The sequence below is a fragment of the Coturnix japonica genome, chromosome 11 (assembly GCF_001577835.2).
Source record: "Coturnix japonica isolate 7356 chromosome 11, Coturnix japonica 2.1, whole genome shotgun sequence".
Lineage (NCBI taxonomy): Eukaryota > Metazoa > Chordata > Aves > Galliformes > Phasianidae > Coturnix > Coturnix japonica.
In genome coordinates this window covers 5,431,692-5,447,703 of record NC_029526.1, presented here as the reverse complement: position 1 = coordinate 5,447,703, position 16,012 = coordinate 5,431,692, and the positions used below count along the sequence as shown (strand labels likewise).

The following is a 16,012-nucleotide window of genomic DNA, read 5'->3' as shown; positions in this document are numbered from 1 at the left end:
CTTCTCTGCAGATATTCAGGACCTGGCTGGTTGCCTCCCTGTGCGACCTGTGTAGGGAACCTGCTTTAACAGGGGGTTGGATTTGATGATCTTCTGAGATTGCTTCCAAACCCTGCGATTCTGTGATAGCCATGAACAGGAGCTGTTATTTCTTATACCTCCTGTAGAGTTAGTAATTTATTTTTTTTTTAGCAGCAAAGTGAATTTGATACATATATTTATGAGAATTTATACAAGTGAAAATTACATACTGAGATTCTTGCATTCAACAGCTGAAATATAACTTCAGTACTGTTTTCTGCCATCTGTGGCCTCATACTGCACTATATGAAAGGTAAGTGAGGTAAGTGATGGGAAATTAGATGCTAAAAACTGAGCCAACGATGATTTGGCTGGAACTGTTGCTTTACATCTTGTCTTCTCTTGTAGCAAAATAAGTTTAAATATAAATATTAATGGAGAAACTCACTCCCTTGAGAATGTCATGGTAATCAGCTACAATTAGCCACTGCTGGGGAAGAAAACCCCAGTGACTGTTTGTTAATAAACTAAAAACATTCTGTGACAATTGAAATTACAGGGGAAGTGTTCAGGGTGACAATTCAGCCTTTTTAGGAAAGAATTTTAAGAATTATGGAAGCGCACAAAAAAACCCCAACAAGCAGACAAGCACCTCTGCTGCTCCTTGTCATAGTGGAGGAAGAAGAGGAAAGGAATTACAAAGATTACGTTGGACGTAAGGCTGCAGATTGAGGGGAATTTGTTATTCTGCTTTACCTTTAAGTTAGCTCTTCATTTTGGTTTCATGCCACTTCACACGTTATAAATTGTTAATCAGATGGAGATGAACTACTGCATATCATTACTGTAAAGTCTAAAGTAATTCTGGAATCTTAACGTGAGTAAATGCTGTAGGTAACAATGATTAAAAATACCCAACACTGCCTGTTGCAGAGTTACTTTGAAAAGGGAAACTTTCATATTCAGACAAGAGTTATTTTTGCCTTGGTCAGATTCAGCTAAACCACATACGTGTCACATTTGGAAACTGAGTTCAGTCTTTGCACCATATGTAGGCTTTATGAAGCAGAAAAAATTCTAATACAAACAACTCGATTTCAAAAATCATCAGTTCCAAAATTTAATAAACAAAAGTAGTTTCTTTAACACACAATATACACATGCCCAGTGAATGCACCTGAAGGACGTTTATCTGGTTCTTAAATAGAATCAAACAAACACCTGTAAACTTAACTGACGCTTCAGACTGTAACTGGACCACATTCGTTTTCAGTGATGGTGACAGTCTTTTTAGGTTCTTGAAACTCTGAAAGTTCACAACAGACACCAGGTCAGTCAGCATGTTTGTCACTTTTCAATGACAGAAGTGCACAGACAACACAGTACTTCTCAGACGCTCACTATTTGTGTACAGCCCCAAGTTAGCAGTGTGTTCCTTTAGTCCATGAGACTTTTCTTAGTTGCATCTGCTACATGGCCTCTCTTGCAGTAGTACAATGCTATGAAAACTAAATTGCTCAGTAATTGTTTAATTGAGATTTCTTAGTTTCATTGAATCAATCTGGATGTTACTAAATAACTTATTAACTAAAACCTTTTACAAGCAACAACTTGAGTAAATTTTGTTGCGTGAATTATCTTGAAACTGAATTCTTACTTGCCTTATAAACTGAGTAGAAGTTCTAGGTGTGCTTTCATAGTTTACAAGACCTATTAAAGCCACTGCCACAAGAGGGAGACCTGATTCTGGCACTCGTGTTTTCCACTGGCCAAATTCCTAATCCAGCAAAATCAGTAATTAGTTCTTGCTAGATAAATGAGTTGATGCTGTCAACTAGAAAAGCATACAGCTGACCAAAGTAAGCAAAAGGAGAGCACAGCTAAGAGCCTTGCAAAAAAGGGAGCAAGATGTCCTCATTTCAGCAAGTGAGTAACTTTTAACTCTTCTCTTGCAACTTCACTCTAAATGGAAAAACTGGAATTTAATGGAGCCAAGCTTTAAAATTTGGCAGTGCTTTAAGATGAATGATAAAACAACTATTTTGAGTAGTTGAACCGAAGTTCCATATATCCTAAAGATTAATTCTGGACTGAGACCAAGCACAGGAATTTTCCATTAAACACAATTTTTAGAAGTGGAGAATAACTGGAAGCTGACAGTCCCGTAAGTTGTACCAGAAGCCATTCTAATGATTTGCAGACATGGTTTTGTTTTAGTTGTACAGATGCTACACAGGTTTTAGATACTCACCATCTGTCAAGTCTACCCCATTGTCTTCTGTATCAGGTAAAGGAATTGAAATTCCCATTGCTTTCCGGATTCCATATGTACTAACAATATCACCTGGAGTCACTTGTTGTGCCAGTTCCTTCAGATTGTTGGTTACTCTCTCCGCTAAAAAAAGATAAGTGGATGTACTTACAAGCTGCATATGTAAACACACACACACAATTGCTGACATGAGTCTTTCATCTTGTAAGCAGAGTTTAATTACTCAAATGCAACTGGACCAACACTGGTAGCATTTTAGCTTTCCTCAGTGAGCTGGCTACTTCAGATCACGTACACTGCAGTTGATAGTGCACAATTTAGTTCTACTTGCAAAACAGACATGCTCTGTGCATAGTCCTAATATGGAGGGCTTCCATTACCATAACTGACCAGTGGGACAAGGAACCTTGCTCAGATAATTAAATAAATGATTGCTGTTAATTGCCATAATAAAATAGACCAAACCTGGAATAAAACTGACCTTACAATAACAACCTGGTGAAATGTAAGCAACATCTGTTCAGAGACATGGGAAAAATGGTAGAGTTAGAGATGCTTGGCTATCATCTGCCCTGCGGCATTGAGAAAATTACAATTTTAGGATAGCTCAATTACTTGCAGTTATTGTTTAAAAGCTCCATCTGGATCTCCATACAAAAAAATGAAAAATAAATTCACATATGACATTGAACAGCACACAGATTCCACTCCGTTACACCTCTGCTTTACTCTAAGTTGGTACTTCATCAGTTATGCAAGAATGAGCAGAAGAAATATATTTACCCAAGTGCATCTCTCTGTAAGACGGACCCAGAAGACAGATCATATTAGGGGGTGGCTTTGTACTTAGTCGTTCATTTTGAGCATCCTGAAGTTCTCTGAGAAGCTTTGTTGTTTCATCAAGTTTCCTCTGGAAGATTTCAGCCTCTGTTTATCAAAGAGAAGTCCTGGCTAAGTAAGGAGGGTACCTTTACTTATGTTCTGATATCAAATACACTAAGGCTGACTGTGCAGAGTTTGAGAACATTAACTACCTTTAATTCGAAGTTAAAGATGCATATCAAAATTGCAAGTACCGTACTAACTTACCCTCAGAATCAAACTCTTCCATAGGCATGCCAAAGTTTGTAACAGCTTTTAGGGCTGTAAGTCTGTCATTAGCAGAATCCAACCTTGCAGTGATATCAATTTCCATAATCTAAAAAGAGTAAGTTATAATTCAGATAGATAATATTTAGATCAACCTTGAAACAACAAAGTTGTTTTGGGAAAACCAGAATGCTAAGTTAATTAAAATTAGTCAGCTCCAAAGAGGGGGAAAAAAAAGTAGTACTGATACCCTATGAAACATCTACTGCTCTCTAGCTACTCAGCCTATTACTATGTTTCATACATAGATAGGAAGGAATTGGCATCTGCCAAAAGCAGTGGGGCCGTGCACAAATGATGTGGTAAACAAACCAACATCCCACTGGAAAAAAAAATATAACGAGACTATAAATGTGAGCTCACCTAAAACTGAACTGATAAACAAGCAATCACAAATACATACACTTTTTTTTCTGGTTTTCTCGACACAGTCAAATTTGTATAAGACTGACTTTTGTGATATTCTTGTGCTCTAAATGGCTGCACAATAGCAGGCAGTTGTCAGAAGTGAGGTAGTGCATATTTACATTTAAAGTTTCACTGTTGCTTTGTAAGCTGCAGGGGTTTGGGCTGTTGGATAACTGAGGTGTTAGATGGATGTTTCTTAAAGCGGCTTACAGCTATAAAAATTTTACCCTTACCTCTTTTAATGCGTCACTTCTTTCATGGTGCCCTTCATCTTCCTCCAGGGGCTGAATACAGAAAGGATTTTTAAAGCAGGAATTAAAACTAATCTTTTCCTTAAAGTCAAAGTGAACCTTAAAATGCGGCGGTTTGAATCTGAGGTAAATGATTCAAGCTCTCTCTGTAAAACCAAGTTACAAAGCAGCTGTTTTTAAACAGCTTTCTTCAGATATCAATATTTATCAAGAAATGCTATTAGAGCACACGTTTCACTACTCTTTGCAAACATCCACATGTTTTTCCCCAGTGATATCATCTCAGGGGGAAAAAGGAAAAAAACAAGCATGATGATCAGAGGCTGAAATATATTGTTTCAATACATAACTCTATTTCTCTTAATATCTGCAACAACAGTGAGTGAACCCTATAAGTCAATGGCACTGCTGGGTACAACAGAAGAGAGAAACTTGTAATGCAAAGCAAAGGTCTGAACTGGAGGCTGGGGGTCTGATCTCTGTGAGCTATTTCCAGAATTAGTTTAGCTTATATACAAATCGTTAGTAAACACCTATTACTTGTTTATTACAGTAGCTTCCATTCAAGTCAGAGTAAGCTAAAGCAGCAAGTAGGGGTAACTACTTTTTGGAGATACACAACTAACTTGCTCACCAAATCAGTCCCTCTGATTCCAGTCCTGTTTGGCACATGTGGATACTGAAGTCTCACAAGTCGTTTACTATTTTTTCATAGCACATATTTGAGTTTAAAAGCGCTGCACTAACTAATGGGAAAAAATTAGTTAATATTCTCTTAAAATAAGCAGTGTGGCTAGCAGTGTGCTGAACTTCTCGTGGAAATAAACAAACAACAGTGATCACCTTGTCTCTAAGCTGAGCTCTAAGCTGTTTTCTTACTAACTGTAATAGGCACAAGTAGGAGAACAGATGGATAAGTGGCTATGAGGCTCTGGCTCTATCTACAATATTTCATTTTCACATTTCTCCAATTAACAAACTAGCATAATATATTTCCAGAAAAACCTATTCTCTGGAGACAGGTATCTTCACTTTCAAATTTCACTGTTAAAAAGGGAGCCCCTTTACTAGGATCAGTGTCATCTTTTCCTAGCTGTACAGCTTGTGCACCAGGAATAATGACTAGAAAACTCAAGTTCATCCTTACCATTTCTAGTTCTCGGAGAGATCTTGAATGTCCTCCTTTAGTTAGAACATCAAGCAAGCTATCAGCCATTAAGAAAGGATAATCTTGCGATTTCATCAAAAATTCATGAGTACTAGAAGATCAAAAGATAGTTAAGACAACTATTTCTGTATCAAACATTCAAGAGAAAAAAAATTGTTAGGCAAAGGCTAACCAATGCCTACAGCATGGAAAACACAAAAAGGAGCAAAGAATTTAATTTAACTGGCTTGCTTTTTTTTGTATTGCCTAGAGCCATTGTAGCCCAGGAACACATTCAGATTCAAGAACTGAAAAACAAAAATCTGCATCCTCAGGCAGCTGTGTGAAATTGAAAGCAAACATATAAAGCATAGTAGGAGTGCTAAGTCATGGCCTGAAACAGTGATGGAGCACCTGGTGGGAAGGCAGGGCCAACCCAGGTGAGCTCAGGTGCATGCAATGTACCTGAGTGACTGGAAGAGGTGGAGCCAGGATGCACCCCTTCTCAGACCTCATTTAAGGGTTGGCAGTGGAGGCAGGGGGCCCTCACTGAAGATCCCTGCCTACCTGAGGCCTTCTAAGGGTGAGCAGATTATTTTTTTCATTTCTTTGCCGGTGACTGTTGTATTTGAGCAAGTCCTCACTTGCTGCAGTCTAGACTTTGCTACTTTGCTGTCATTGCTGTGCATCACATTACAGCATTATGCACAGAAACAGTGTTGAGAGATGTGGTTTAGTGAGAACCATTAGTGATGGGTGGATGGACTGTGGGTGATTGCATGGGTCTTTTCCAACCTTGGTATTCTAGGATTTTATGACACTTAACATTTGTACTGTACTTAAGTACTCCCATATTTCATGCAAATGCATATCTCTGTATTCTATTTCTGAGTCCTCGTAATGGAGGGACTTTGATATCTTTACAATCAATGGTGAAGAAAACAATGGGAATTTTTTTTTGTTGTAGCAAATAACACAAAAATCAAGCAGTGTGTGCTATTTAACAGTGAAACTAGTGCATACTGTCTCTGCACTCAGATCTACTACTGCAAGAACAGAAGTGTGGTTGTTAAGAAAAACTGCTTTTACTAAGGCAGGAGTGAAGTTTTTTAACATCAAAAAAAAAATAATCCAATCCATACGCTTCTGTTTCTGAACAGGAGTCCCAAGTTATATATATAATTGTTACACTGTATGTTCTTATGTATCAGCAGCATCCAAGTCCCCTATTCCTGCCTCATTTCACACTACATGCAAATTCCTTTACTAAATAAGGGAAGTAGACATTAAAACAAAAAAGCAGTAGCTGTAAGACACGTGACACACTGACATCATTCAGCAGCACAGACACAGCCCATGCTGCAGCAATTTGCATGCTGTTTCCATACATGACTGCTGTAATGCATGCTCCAGCTGCAGAATTACCTGAACGATCCCTGATTAGAGTCCTCCCCATAGGTTGAATAGATTAAGTCAGAATCTTCTTTGCTGATGTTGGCAAATGTAGAATCATATGTTGGAGCATATGAACTGTAGGGTCCATAGTTCAAGTATGTCACTAATGAATAACAATAATACTAATTAGTACCTTTGGTATGAACATATTAAATAAAAATGAGAAGAAGTTGTCAAGTAATCCCCCAGAAGAAGCTATAAGTACGCGTTTCTTAAAGAGAAAACAAGTTTTCATAAAATACCATCTTTTTACCCTGCCATTTTTTTAATAATGCCTATTTCAAATACATATTTATTTATAGCTGTTCTATTAATGATATTGTGCGCCTAAAATCAATACGAAAATTCAGTCTGGTGCTGGTTCTCAGGCTCCCCACTGCACTCCTTCAAAGCCAGCAGAAACCCCTGCATCTCCCTGGTGCTGTTTCTATTAGTGTAGATCAATCTTCTATTGAATACGCTTCCTCCTTTGTATGTATAAATTAAGCTCGATTTTGTGATGTGCTGCTTAGTTGTGCCATAAATACATGCAAGGATGTACTTTATAATGAAAATAGTTCTAAACTGAGTACTAGTAATGAGATCAACATATTTTGTTTATATAACAAAAAGAAATCAATCAGCACTTGCCTGGAGTAACCTTGTTTCTTTTATCTTCTTTGAACCCTTGTAATGTATTAACTCCTGACTGAAGTCTTCCTGCTGTCATACCAAGCTTTACAGGGCAGTAACCTGGTTCTACAATAGCATACAATCAAAATACAAGACTAATAAGGCACCATTAAGTGACATAAAAAGATGTCCAAACTTATTAAATTACTTGCATCCTGTTTAGTCTGAAATTTCTGGCTACGACTCACTGCATTGTTCTTCAATTGCTTCATATTAAAGACCGCATGTAGTTCTAAATATGAATTCAAACCCAGGATAACACACTGGTTTAAGTGGTAACACTGGTTAAGGATTAGTTTTTTTCCTTCCTGCCTCCTGTAACAAAAGCTGTACTGTCTTGCTGAGGTCTCCTACTGCATAAGTAAGAGGAATTGAGAAGTTTTCAGCATGGTTTCTGTGTACTGTAGACATTCAGCTCAATTCTGCAGTAAGGTGGCAGTTAGATAATCAAGCACCTGTGTTCCAGCTGGTGGCACTACACAGATGGCAATATGAAACAAAGTCATGTGGAACTTGGATAGTTCCCAGTTCTGGGGAGTCTGACCCTCTGGGTCAACAGACTGCACTGAGAACTTGATTCTGACTTACGGAGAGACCAGGAATTAAATGTACCCTAACATATGGCTGGTAGTTCCTTCTCTCATGGCAAAAGCTCTCTTGCATCTCCCACAAACAACTCATGCAAAATGGAAAAGGATTGGCCACTGATGGTTCCCTCCAGCTGCTCCTCAGTGCAGCCCCAATTGCCTCAAACCAGCTGCAGCTTTTTAGATTCAGATTATCAGGGTATTAAGAACCACAGGTATTTGCCCATCTAAACCAGTGGGGGGAAAAAAAAGTAGCAGAGTGCTTTGGTGGGAATGGTTTGTTACCTGAACTGTGCTAACTTACCTCCTGCAGTAAGATCAACTGGATTAAGAAGGCCCAGAGTTGTTGTACCATCTGGCTTTCTTCTTTCAAATTCACACTGAAATAAAATTATAATTTATGCCACTAGATGAAATTCAAGTTCTTAAGACAACTTCATTAGCTGTTTCTATACGTTTACCGGTAGGAATTGAAATGGATAAGTCATATTTAGTAGAAACAGGCTGTTTCACCAAACTGGATTCCTTCTCCTATGCTTAGATATGTGGTTGCTTCAGATTTAGGAGGTTTTTTTTTCCTTGAAATTCCTAGCATTCACTCTCCTCTATTACTTTATCAAAGAATTCTGACAATGTCAGCTGAACTTGCTCTGCTGATGATGTTCAGCACGCATTCAACTGATTCTCTTCCTGCCTTTACATTGACGTTATCAGTCACGTGTAAGATGATACAAACTGTACTAAGAGCATTCCTTGAGTTTCAGTGATGCTACCTAAGCCCAGTTCAGGAAAAAGGGATTTACCTGGCTGTTTGCAAGTCGTCTTGTTAACTTTCCTCCGGATTCTCTAACAATGCGATCAATCTGTTCTTGTTCCCTTTCCAGGCTATTGATTCTTAATTTGTCTTCAAGTACATCTTTGTCCTTCCTATGAATAAAACCAATATACCTTAGTTGATAGCTTTAACAGACACAAATGGCTGAGTATTATGAACAGGGCACTGGATAACTGCTTTTTGCAAAGTTTGGCATGTCCAGATTTACATCATTACTCTGACAAAATGAACTAAGAATGGTAAAAATTACAGTACAATTTACATGAAACAGACACTAGAACACAAAATAACTGGAGTTGTTGAGAAGTAAAAGGCTATCCCCATGAAAAATGACAATATCATATAAAATATATATATATTCCAAATATACTTATATTGGTATTTTGACTTTACATAAATGTTATTCCCTTGAGATATGAAGGACTGTTATAGTATACCCAACACCAAAGAAAGCCACACCTCCAAGTCCCCAGTAGTCATCTTATTTCAGTGGCATTAAAGGGGTCCATCCTCTAAACATTAATGAGACAATACTTCACTTTTTGTGTTCCTTGTTAGGTGTTTTGAAAGCTTTGACATCACCATCCACAGGTTCTCCTTTGTCTTTCCCAGAACCACCTTCATCCTCTCCACTTAGCTGCAGTTCCACCTTGTCCTTCTGTTTCCTCGTCTTCTGCAGATCAGCCATGAATTCTATACTTTGTTTCAGGCTCTGAATCCTCTCCTAAAAAACATTAGAATCCTTCTGTTTCCTGCTTACATTATTTTTTTCTTAACCATAAAGAAGAGTTTAACTTTAGTTCTTTCTTATGCTTGCAAGTATAAAGACAATTCAGAAAACTCAAATGCAAATAAGTCATCTGGTAATATCTCCTCTGGAAATATTCAAGACCCATTTGGATGCCCAGCTGTGCAGCCTGCTTTAGCAGGGGGTTAAACTCAATGATCCTTAGAGGTCCCTTCCAACCCCTAAACTCTGTGAAAGCAAGAAGCTTTTCTTCTTTTTAATATTTTGTTTTGTAATCCCTTATTACCTGGCTCAGTATCTTCATCCCTGAGTGCAGCAGTTTTTTTGCAGCTTTGTAGTAAATGGTGTCTGGTTTGTTGTATGTCATTGCGTTAGTACACATCAATTTGAAGTTGTCCTGTGCAAACAATTTTGGAATGAAAGTTAAAGTTTTATAATATGCCGTATTAAAATCTTCGTTGCAAATGGTGCACCCAAAGCTTTAGCAAAAAAGAATTTCAAAGAAAAGTTTCAATTAAAAGGATTTTAAAATGTAAATGGAAGTAAGCATGTGAATCAGACCCAAGTCTCAAAACCAGCATGCAGTAAACACCCTGAAAATACTCCTAAATGTTCAGCTTTCTTCTTAATTTTTTAAGTTTTTATGCATGCCCTGTTAGATAAAATTACCACCTCCCTCATCAGGCACTGAAAGAGCAACAGTGAAGCAATGTAAGTTTTTCCCTGCTTTCTTTTTTGCTTACAGTGTTAAAACAGCTTCACTTCTCTTATGTTTTGACAAAATAGTAATGAACCCATGCTATCTAATAATAGGCCAGTTATCCTTGCCTATGTCCCTTTACTGCATTGAAAAAAAATGTGTAAGAGAACATTTCAGCATCTTCTTCCATTGTTCTACAAAATAGTGCTTGAAACTATGACCCAGACCCACCCGCCACACACACCATCGCATGCACAATACTTTAGGGGCCTTCAATCCACCAGACACAACTGCCTGCCATGAACAGGACTGAGCTAATCTGGCCTTTCCTACTTGTGGTTCTACATCCCTAGATAAGCTGAGCAGCTAGAACTGAGGTGACGGGATGCCAATGGTGAAGTAACTGACAGGCAAAGACAATAAATTGACCCAACTCCTTGTTTTTCTGGGAGGCAGTTCTGCTACAGTACTAACATTTTCATTCTGAAGACCTAAACTGACACACTGATGGACAAGCTTATATAATCCTGCATAAGAAACAAAGACATCTATGCTGTCTTGAAGTGCATATTCACAAACCAGAAGTAAGCTTTCTCTTCCCTTCCACAACTTAGCTGCTCGCAATAAAGTCAGTAAGAAACGTTTCCTCAGGCACAAGCACTGGTTCTTTTTTGGCAACTTCATATTATTCTAAAATCATAGAGCTGAAGTAAATTGCACATAATCCATCTCTGTAGTCAAAATGAAATTCATAGAATTACCTTTAATTCTTCTATGGACTGGTACCCATTGTTTTTGATCTTCTCTTTCATAGTACTAAAATCCATTGGATTTTTAATGATCATGGAGTAGCCAGGGGCAATAAAATCAGTCACAGGAAATGAAAAGAAAGAACTTGGATCCTTTCTGTTAAGATATGAAAGGACATTTTTATGTTTCAACTTTATAACAAAGAACATATTGAGCTTAGAGTTAAGTAGAAAGGAACAGGCCAAGTTGAAAAAGAATCAAAAATACGAAGCCAGAAATGGCTTTTGTCAGCACAGTCTTTCACTTTTGAAGACTGGAAAGCAAACCCAGATACCAGAAAAGTGCTACAAACACATTTTAGAAGTTAGTTCTACATTCTGATAACTATCTTTATTCCCAAGATTAAAAAGTAAAATACAAATAACATGCTTTTGAGGTTTTTCTCTTCACAATTTATTTAAATTAAAACTAGGTCAATGTAAAACAAAGAGAACTGATGTGATGAGAACATATACTTGTCATGTATTAACTAGCTTGCTCACTCTGAAATTACAGGAAGAGAATAAAGGCTACAATAGAGCGTGTATTCAGAGTTACGTTCATTTTCAGGTTACACAATTTTGAACAGCTTTAAAATTAAACGCTCCCTGGTGTTCCCTCCTTGGGATAAAGCTGGACAGATTAATTGGTAGGAATTTATCTTCCAGAACTGCTGTTTTTATTTTTATTTTTATTTTTTTTTTTCTTCCCTTTTCCCTGAACTCTGTAATTTCAGACTGGCCCCCCATGCCAATTTTGCTGAATTCCTTGCTGTTACTACATACTGGTGAAAGCACTGATGTTTCAGGCCTTAGTTATGCAGCACTCCTAGCTGCAAAGTTGCCTGTACACACATTTAGATAGTATGCTGTCAGTATCCCAAACCTGATAACAGATACCTCCCAAACAACATTTTGAGCTTAATCTGGTAAGACAGTGTAAAGGTCTTTCAACCACTTTAAGACATACATTAATTCCTTATGGAGGAATACCCTGAACCAGAGCTTACCTGAAGGAACTGCAGCTTTTGCAGATCTGATTATTTTACTCAAAATGCATTTAGTTAATAGGACATAACTTACATTTATGAAGCATATACTTCCTTTTTATATAAAAAATTGGAGAACTCAAGGTAAATAAATGAAATTGTAGTTTTTTAACTTTATTCCAACCTCCCGGGGATAAAAGAAGTTCTTATATAGGAACTATACCTAATTTTCCAGTAATATGATATGTTTTATCCAATAATATTTGAACTAAACTTTTTATAGGCCTTGTCCCTAAATGTATGTTATATTCATTTTGCACCTCTGAAAGCCTGTAGCATGCATACTTACCTCTGTAGCTGTCTCATGAGTTGATTCAGAGCTTCCTGAAGCGGTGTCTGCTCCACCTCTAGACCAAAAAGAATTGTGGATAGGAAGGATGTGAAACGGAACTGACTGCAAGTGATACTGAATTTCCAAGATGTTAGTAATCAACCAAACAAAACTGATCTTACTTGAGAACTCTGCATAAACAAATACAGTGGTAAAAAACAGGATAGGTGGACATACTTCTCTCATGGTTCTCAATGTTCTACACAGGGGCAGTAGATACAGCTTTTACAAAAGAAGGATACAGTAACAGTTTCAATACTTGTAGGAGCTGGAGAGGAACACGGGGATGACAAAATATGTCAGCACACTTGTTTCACCAGCAAAAATAAAAAGCAAATCAGTAGAAGAGAATTAGAATTCACTGAATATTTTTTTTTCTACCTTCCTGTTTTGATAAAGTACTCGTCAATGGTTTCTCTGGCGACAATTCCAATCTGATGGGGGTCTGACATTTCAGTTCCTGCTCTCCCTCGCTGTCTGGGTGTTCTCGGTCGCGTTTCCTCTTATCCTCCTAGGAGAAAAAATTGTTACAAAGCCTCAGAGGAGCTGCAAAACCAGCGTTATGACTGCATGGAACTCTCCACATTTTTCAAAACAACCTTGCATAATGAAAACAAAACAAACCACAAAAAAGCACACCGTGTTTATAAGGCTTAAAAAAAATGCAGGGTTTCTAATGTACTGTCTCCATCTACTGGTCAATACGATAATTCAGCCATACAATGCAATCTATCATTGAACGTTTATTTTTTAAACACCACATGACAGCCTTTACAGCATGACAGGGATCCTCTGCACAGAGAACTGTCTCTAGTGATACCTAAGAGAGAAATAGGAAGTTTAAAATGAGAGTGTAACCATGTGCTATAAATAAATGCGTTATAAATGCTGATTGGGTAAAAAAAATCCCCCAAAGGAATTGTATTTTCTTCTGAATTAAGAACCAGTGATGTCTTAATTCTATTTTATATAAATCGACTTATTTGGACATCATTTATTTCCGTTTTTAACTTTCTGTATGTTTATACTAGCCACTATTTGAGATGACTTTACACACCTTTATCTGGAATACCTGAAACAAAGGAATTGGCAAAGCCAGTACACGGAGTCTGAATGCATTCCAGCATAGGAAGGTAATCAAGGGGTTGGAGCACATCTCCTATGAAGAAAGGCCGAGGGAGCTGGGCTTGTTTAGCTTAAAGAAGGTTCCAGGGAGACTTTATTGTGGCCTTCCAATACTTGAAGGGAACCAACAAGCAGGAAGGGAACTGTTTTTTTTACACAGTCCGATAGTGACAGGACAAGGGGGAATGGCTTTAAACCAAAAGAGGGGAGATTGAGGTGAGATGTTAGGAAAAGAGTGATGACTCAGAGGTTGGTGAGGGGTTGGAACTAATTGATCTTTAAGGTCCCTTCCAACCAAAGCCATTCTATGGTTAAGGATACAAGTTCCAGGTGTATCTGCTCGCTGTCTGGTAACAGGGGCAAAGTTGAAGGTATTTTTCTATGGGGTTGTTGCTCCTTTTCACTAATACACAATCGCACAAACACATACCTTAACTTTTCTCTTTCTTTTCTCCTTCTCTTCTCCCGGAACTTGTTTCTCTCCCTTCTTCCTCTTTTTCCTCTTTCTATCTTTATGCTTTTCATGCTCGGATTTATCCTCATACAGGCTGCTATCGAGCCCCGCGCTTCCAGTGGACAGTTCGGCAACTTCGTTCCCTCCAACTTTCAGCACCAGCTTCAGCGGCTTCTCCACGTACTCTGTAACAACAGACAGCACATCAATGAGGTGTACAAGCAGCACAGACAGATCTTACCTCCCCCCATACATCATTCCCCTCCGCCCTCACCCCTACAGCCCGTATCCCCGGCTCCCCCCGGCTGTGACCCCCCTCCCCACCCGCCCGTAGGTGTCCAGGCCCGGCCGCGTCTCTCTGCCCATCCCCTGCTTCCCTCTTCGCTTGGCTGGGCCTTGCCGGCAGGCCCGAGGCTCGGTGCCCGCTGTAACCCCCCGTTTCCCCACCCACCCTCATAGGGGTGTTTGTCCGACTTGTGCTTCTTGTGTTTCTTCCCCATGGCGGCCCTACAATCCGCGCTGTTGGGGCGGATACCGGCCCCGCCGAGCAGCGGCGCCGCGCGCACCCGGCACAGAGCGGCCTCGCGGGGAGCCGTGCCCTGCAGCGCCCCCTGGCGGCTCGGCGGAGCTCCCGCACACCACGGAGCAGGCGCAGTAGCGGGCGGCTGCCGTCGGGTGGGAGGCGGCGAGCGGTCGTCGGGGCCGAGCACTGCGATGGAGAGCGGGAGGTCGGACGGGGTTTGTTCCGAGCTGCTCAACCCGCTCAGCCTTATGCACAGCAGTGCTGCTCCTGCAGAGCTGTCTCAGCCTGCAGTGAACTCCTTCCTGGTGTTCTGCCCCTCACTGTCCCGTTGGTGCCCCGTTCCTCACAGCCCGCTTTGCACGCCCCGCCGTGCTCACACACGGGATATCGCCTTGTTGCAGGCGGTGGATCCAGCCCCGCAGCTCCTGCAAACCGCCCCGTTACGCCTCGCGCCGTGAGCAGAGCCGGCAGCGCCTCAGAACTCAGCTGCACGTTCACGGCGAACGCATTGGCGTTGTCCATCGTAAGTTAGAGATAACTTCATTTAGATACTAATGAGCGCCTCCTAGGAGCTCTATAAAGCCAAGAGGTCGATACTGTTCCGACGGCGCTGCCCTGGCTGCTGCTTTTGCCCGGCCCAGCTCTGTGAGGCCTCGTGAAATGTCGCCCCGTGGAGCTGAGTGCAGGAGAAGCCGTAGCTTTAATCCCACCCAATAACGCTGTAAGTACTGCCCGGATTTGCTGAAACACTTGTGATATTCTATAGCTAAAGAACATAAGAATCAGATGATAATTAGGAACGTAGGGTACATCTATGTATAGATCTGCGTAAGGGGAGCGCCATGAGGTGTGAGCGCTGTGTGCTTTCCTGCTCAGCTCCGAGTGCTGTGTGGGTGGGTTGTGCCATGGAGCAAACCGCAGCTCTGCCGCTTGATCCCAGCCCAGCAGTTGGAAATTCAGCTGTAAACGACACAGTTGTTTTTCTAATCCACATCTGGATCCTCTGATGCTCTTATTACACGTGCGGCGAGGGCTCTCAAGCATCATTTAGTGAGAGGCAGAGGGCTTTTGCTCGGGACGTGGCCACATGTAGGAACCACAAGGCTAGTAAATGTTTAAAGGACGTGTTTTATATAATGGGAAAAAAAGAAAAGCAGTTGCTACATCCCCTGTTCCCACAAGAAGACTGGCTGGCTTTCTGAGTTATTTTTTTCTTTTAAGTGTTGTATGGCAAAACCATTTGTTCAGTTTCTATTCTGAAATGTACTGAAATGTACCTCATTATAATCAGGTTGGCCTTCATTTGTAATTAGGGAAGATTACCTTATTTTCTGGGCTTATTTTAGAGCCCTGTGTTGATCATGTGTACACATGTGTATATTCGCAAAAGTCTGTGTCTTGTAAAGTGATTTTATGCACCTGGAGGAATAACTTGTTGCATAACTTGGAACTTAGATAGCAAAATTTTTGCTAGATGTGCATGAAATTGCATGAAAT

At 39.9% G+C, this 16,012-nt stretch overlaps 1 protein-coding gene across 2 annotated transcripts; it reads right to left on the bottom strand.

Annotated features, from left to right (window-relative positions):
- Positions 1–1,116: 1,116 nt before the first annotated feature.
- BRD7 (bromodomain containing 7) lies at positions 1,117–14,588 on the bottom strand. Of its 2 annotated transcripts, XM_015873511.2 has the most exons (17): positions 14,444–14,572; positions 13,969–14,177; positions 12,795–12,924; positions 12,372–12,429; positions 11,007–11,151; positions 9,832–9,942; positions 9,337–9,521; positions 8,766–8,889; positions 8,267–8,342; positions 7,334–7,441; positions 6,674–6,806; positions 5,249–5,360; positions 4,084–4,134; positions 3,383–3,491; positions 3,077–3,220; positions 2,273–2,416; positions 1,117–1,327 (listed from the first exon to the last, which is right to left on the bottom strand). In XM_015873511.2, exons 1-17 carry the CDS (start codon positions 14,490–14,492, stop codon positions 1,263–1,265), a joined length of 1,953 nt encoding a protein of 650 aa, XP_015728997.1. In that variant the 5' UTR covers positions 14,493–14,572; the 3' UTR covers positions 1,117–1,262. The 2 variants fall into 2 exon arrangements, with proteins under 2 accessions (XP_015728997.1, XP_015728998.1); XM_015873512.2 differs by lacking the exon at positions 7,334–7,441 and having other exon boundaries at positions 14,444–14,588.
- Between the last annotated feature and the right edge of the window lie 1,424 nt (positions 14,589–16,012).

Excerpts from the sequence above, each read along its gene's own strand:
- BRD7 (XM_015873511.2), bottom strand. The coding sequence starts at position 14,492 with ATGGGGAAGAAACACAAGAAGCACAAGTCGGACAAACACCCCTATGAG. Across the intron at positions 7,442-8,266 it reads AGTTGATCTTACTGCAGGAG|AACCAGGTTACTGCCCTGTA; the intron begins GTAAGTTAGCAC and ends ATGCTATTGTAG. Across the intron at positions 4,135-5,248 it reads CTCTCCGAGAACTAGAAATG|CCCCTGGAGGAAGATGAAGG; the intron begins GTAAGGATGAAC and ends TTCTGTATTCAG.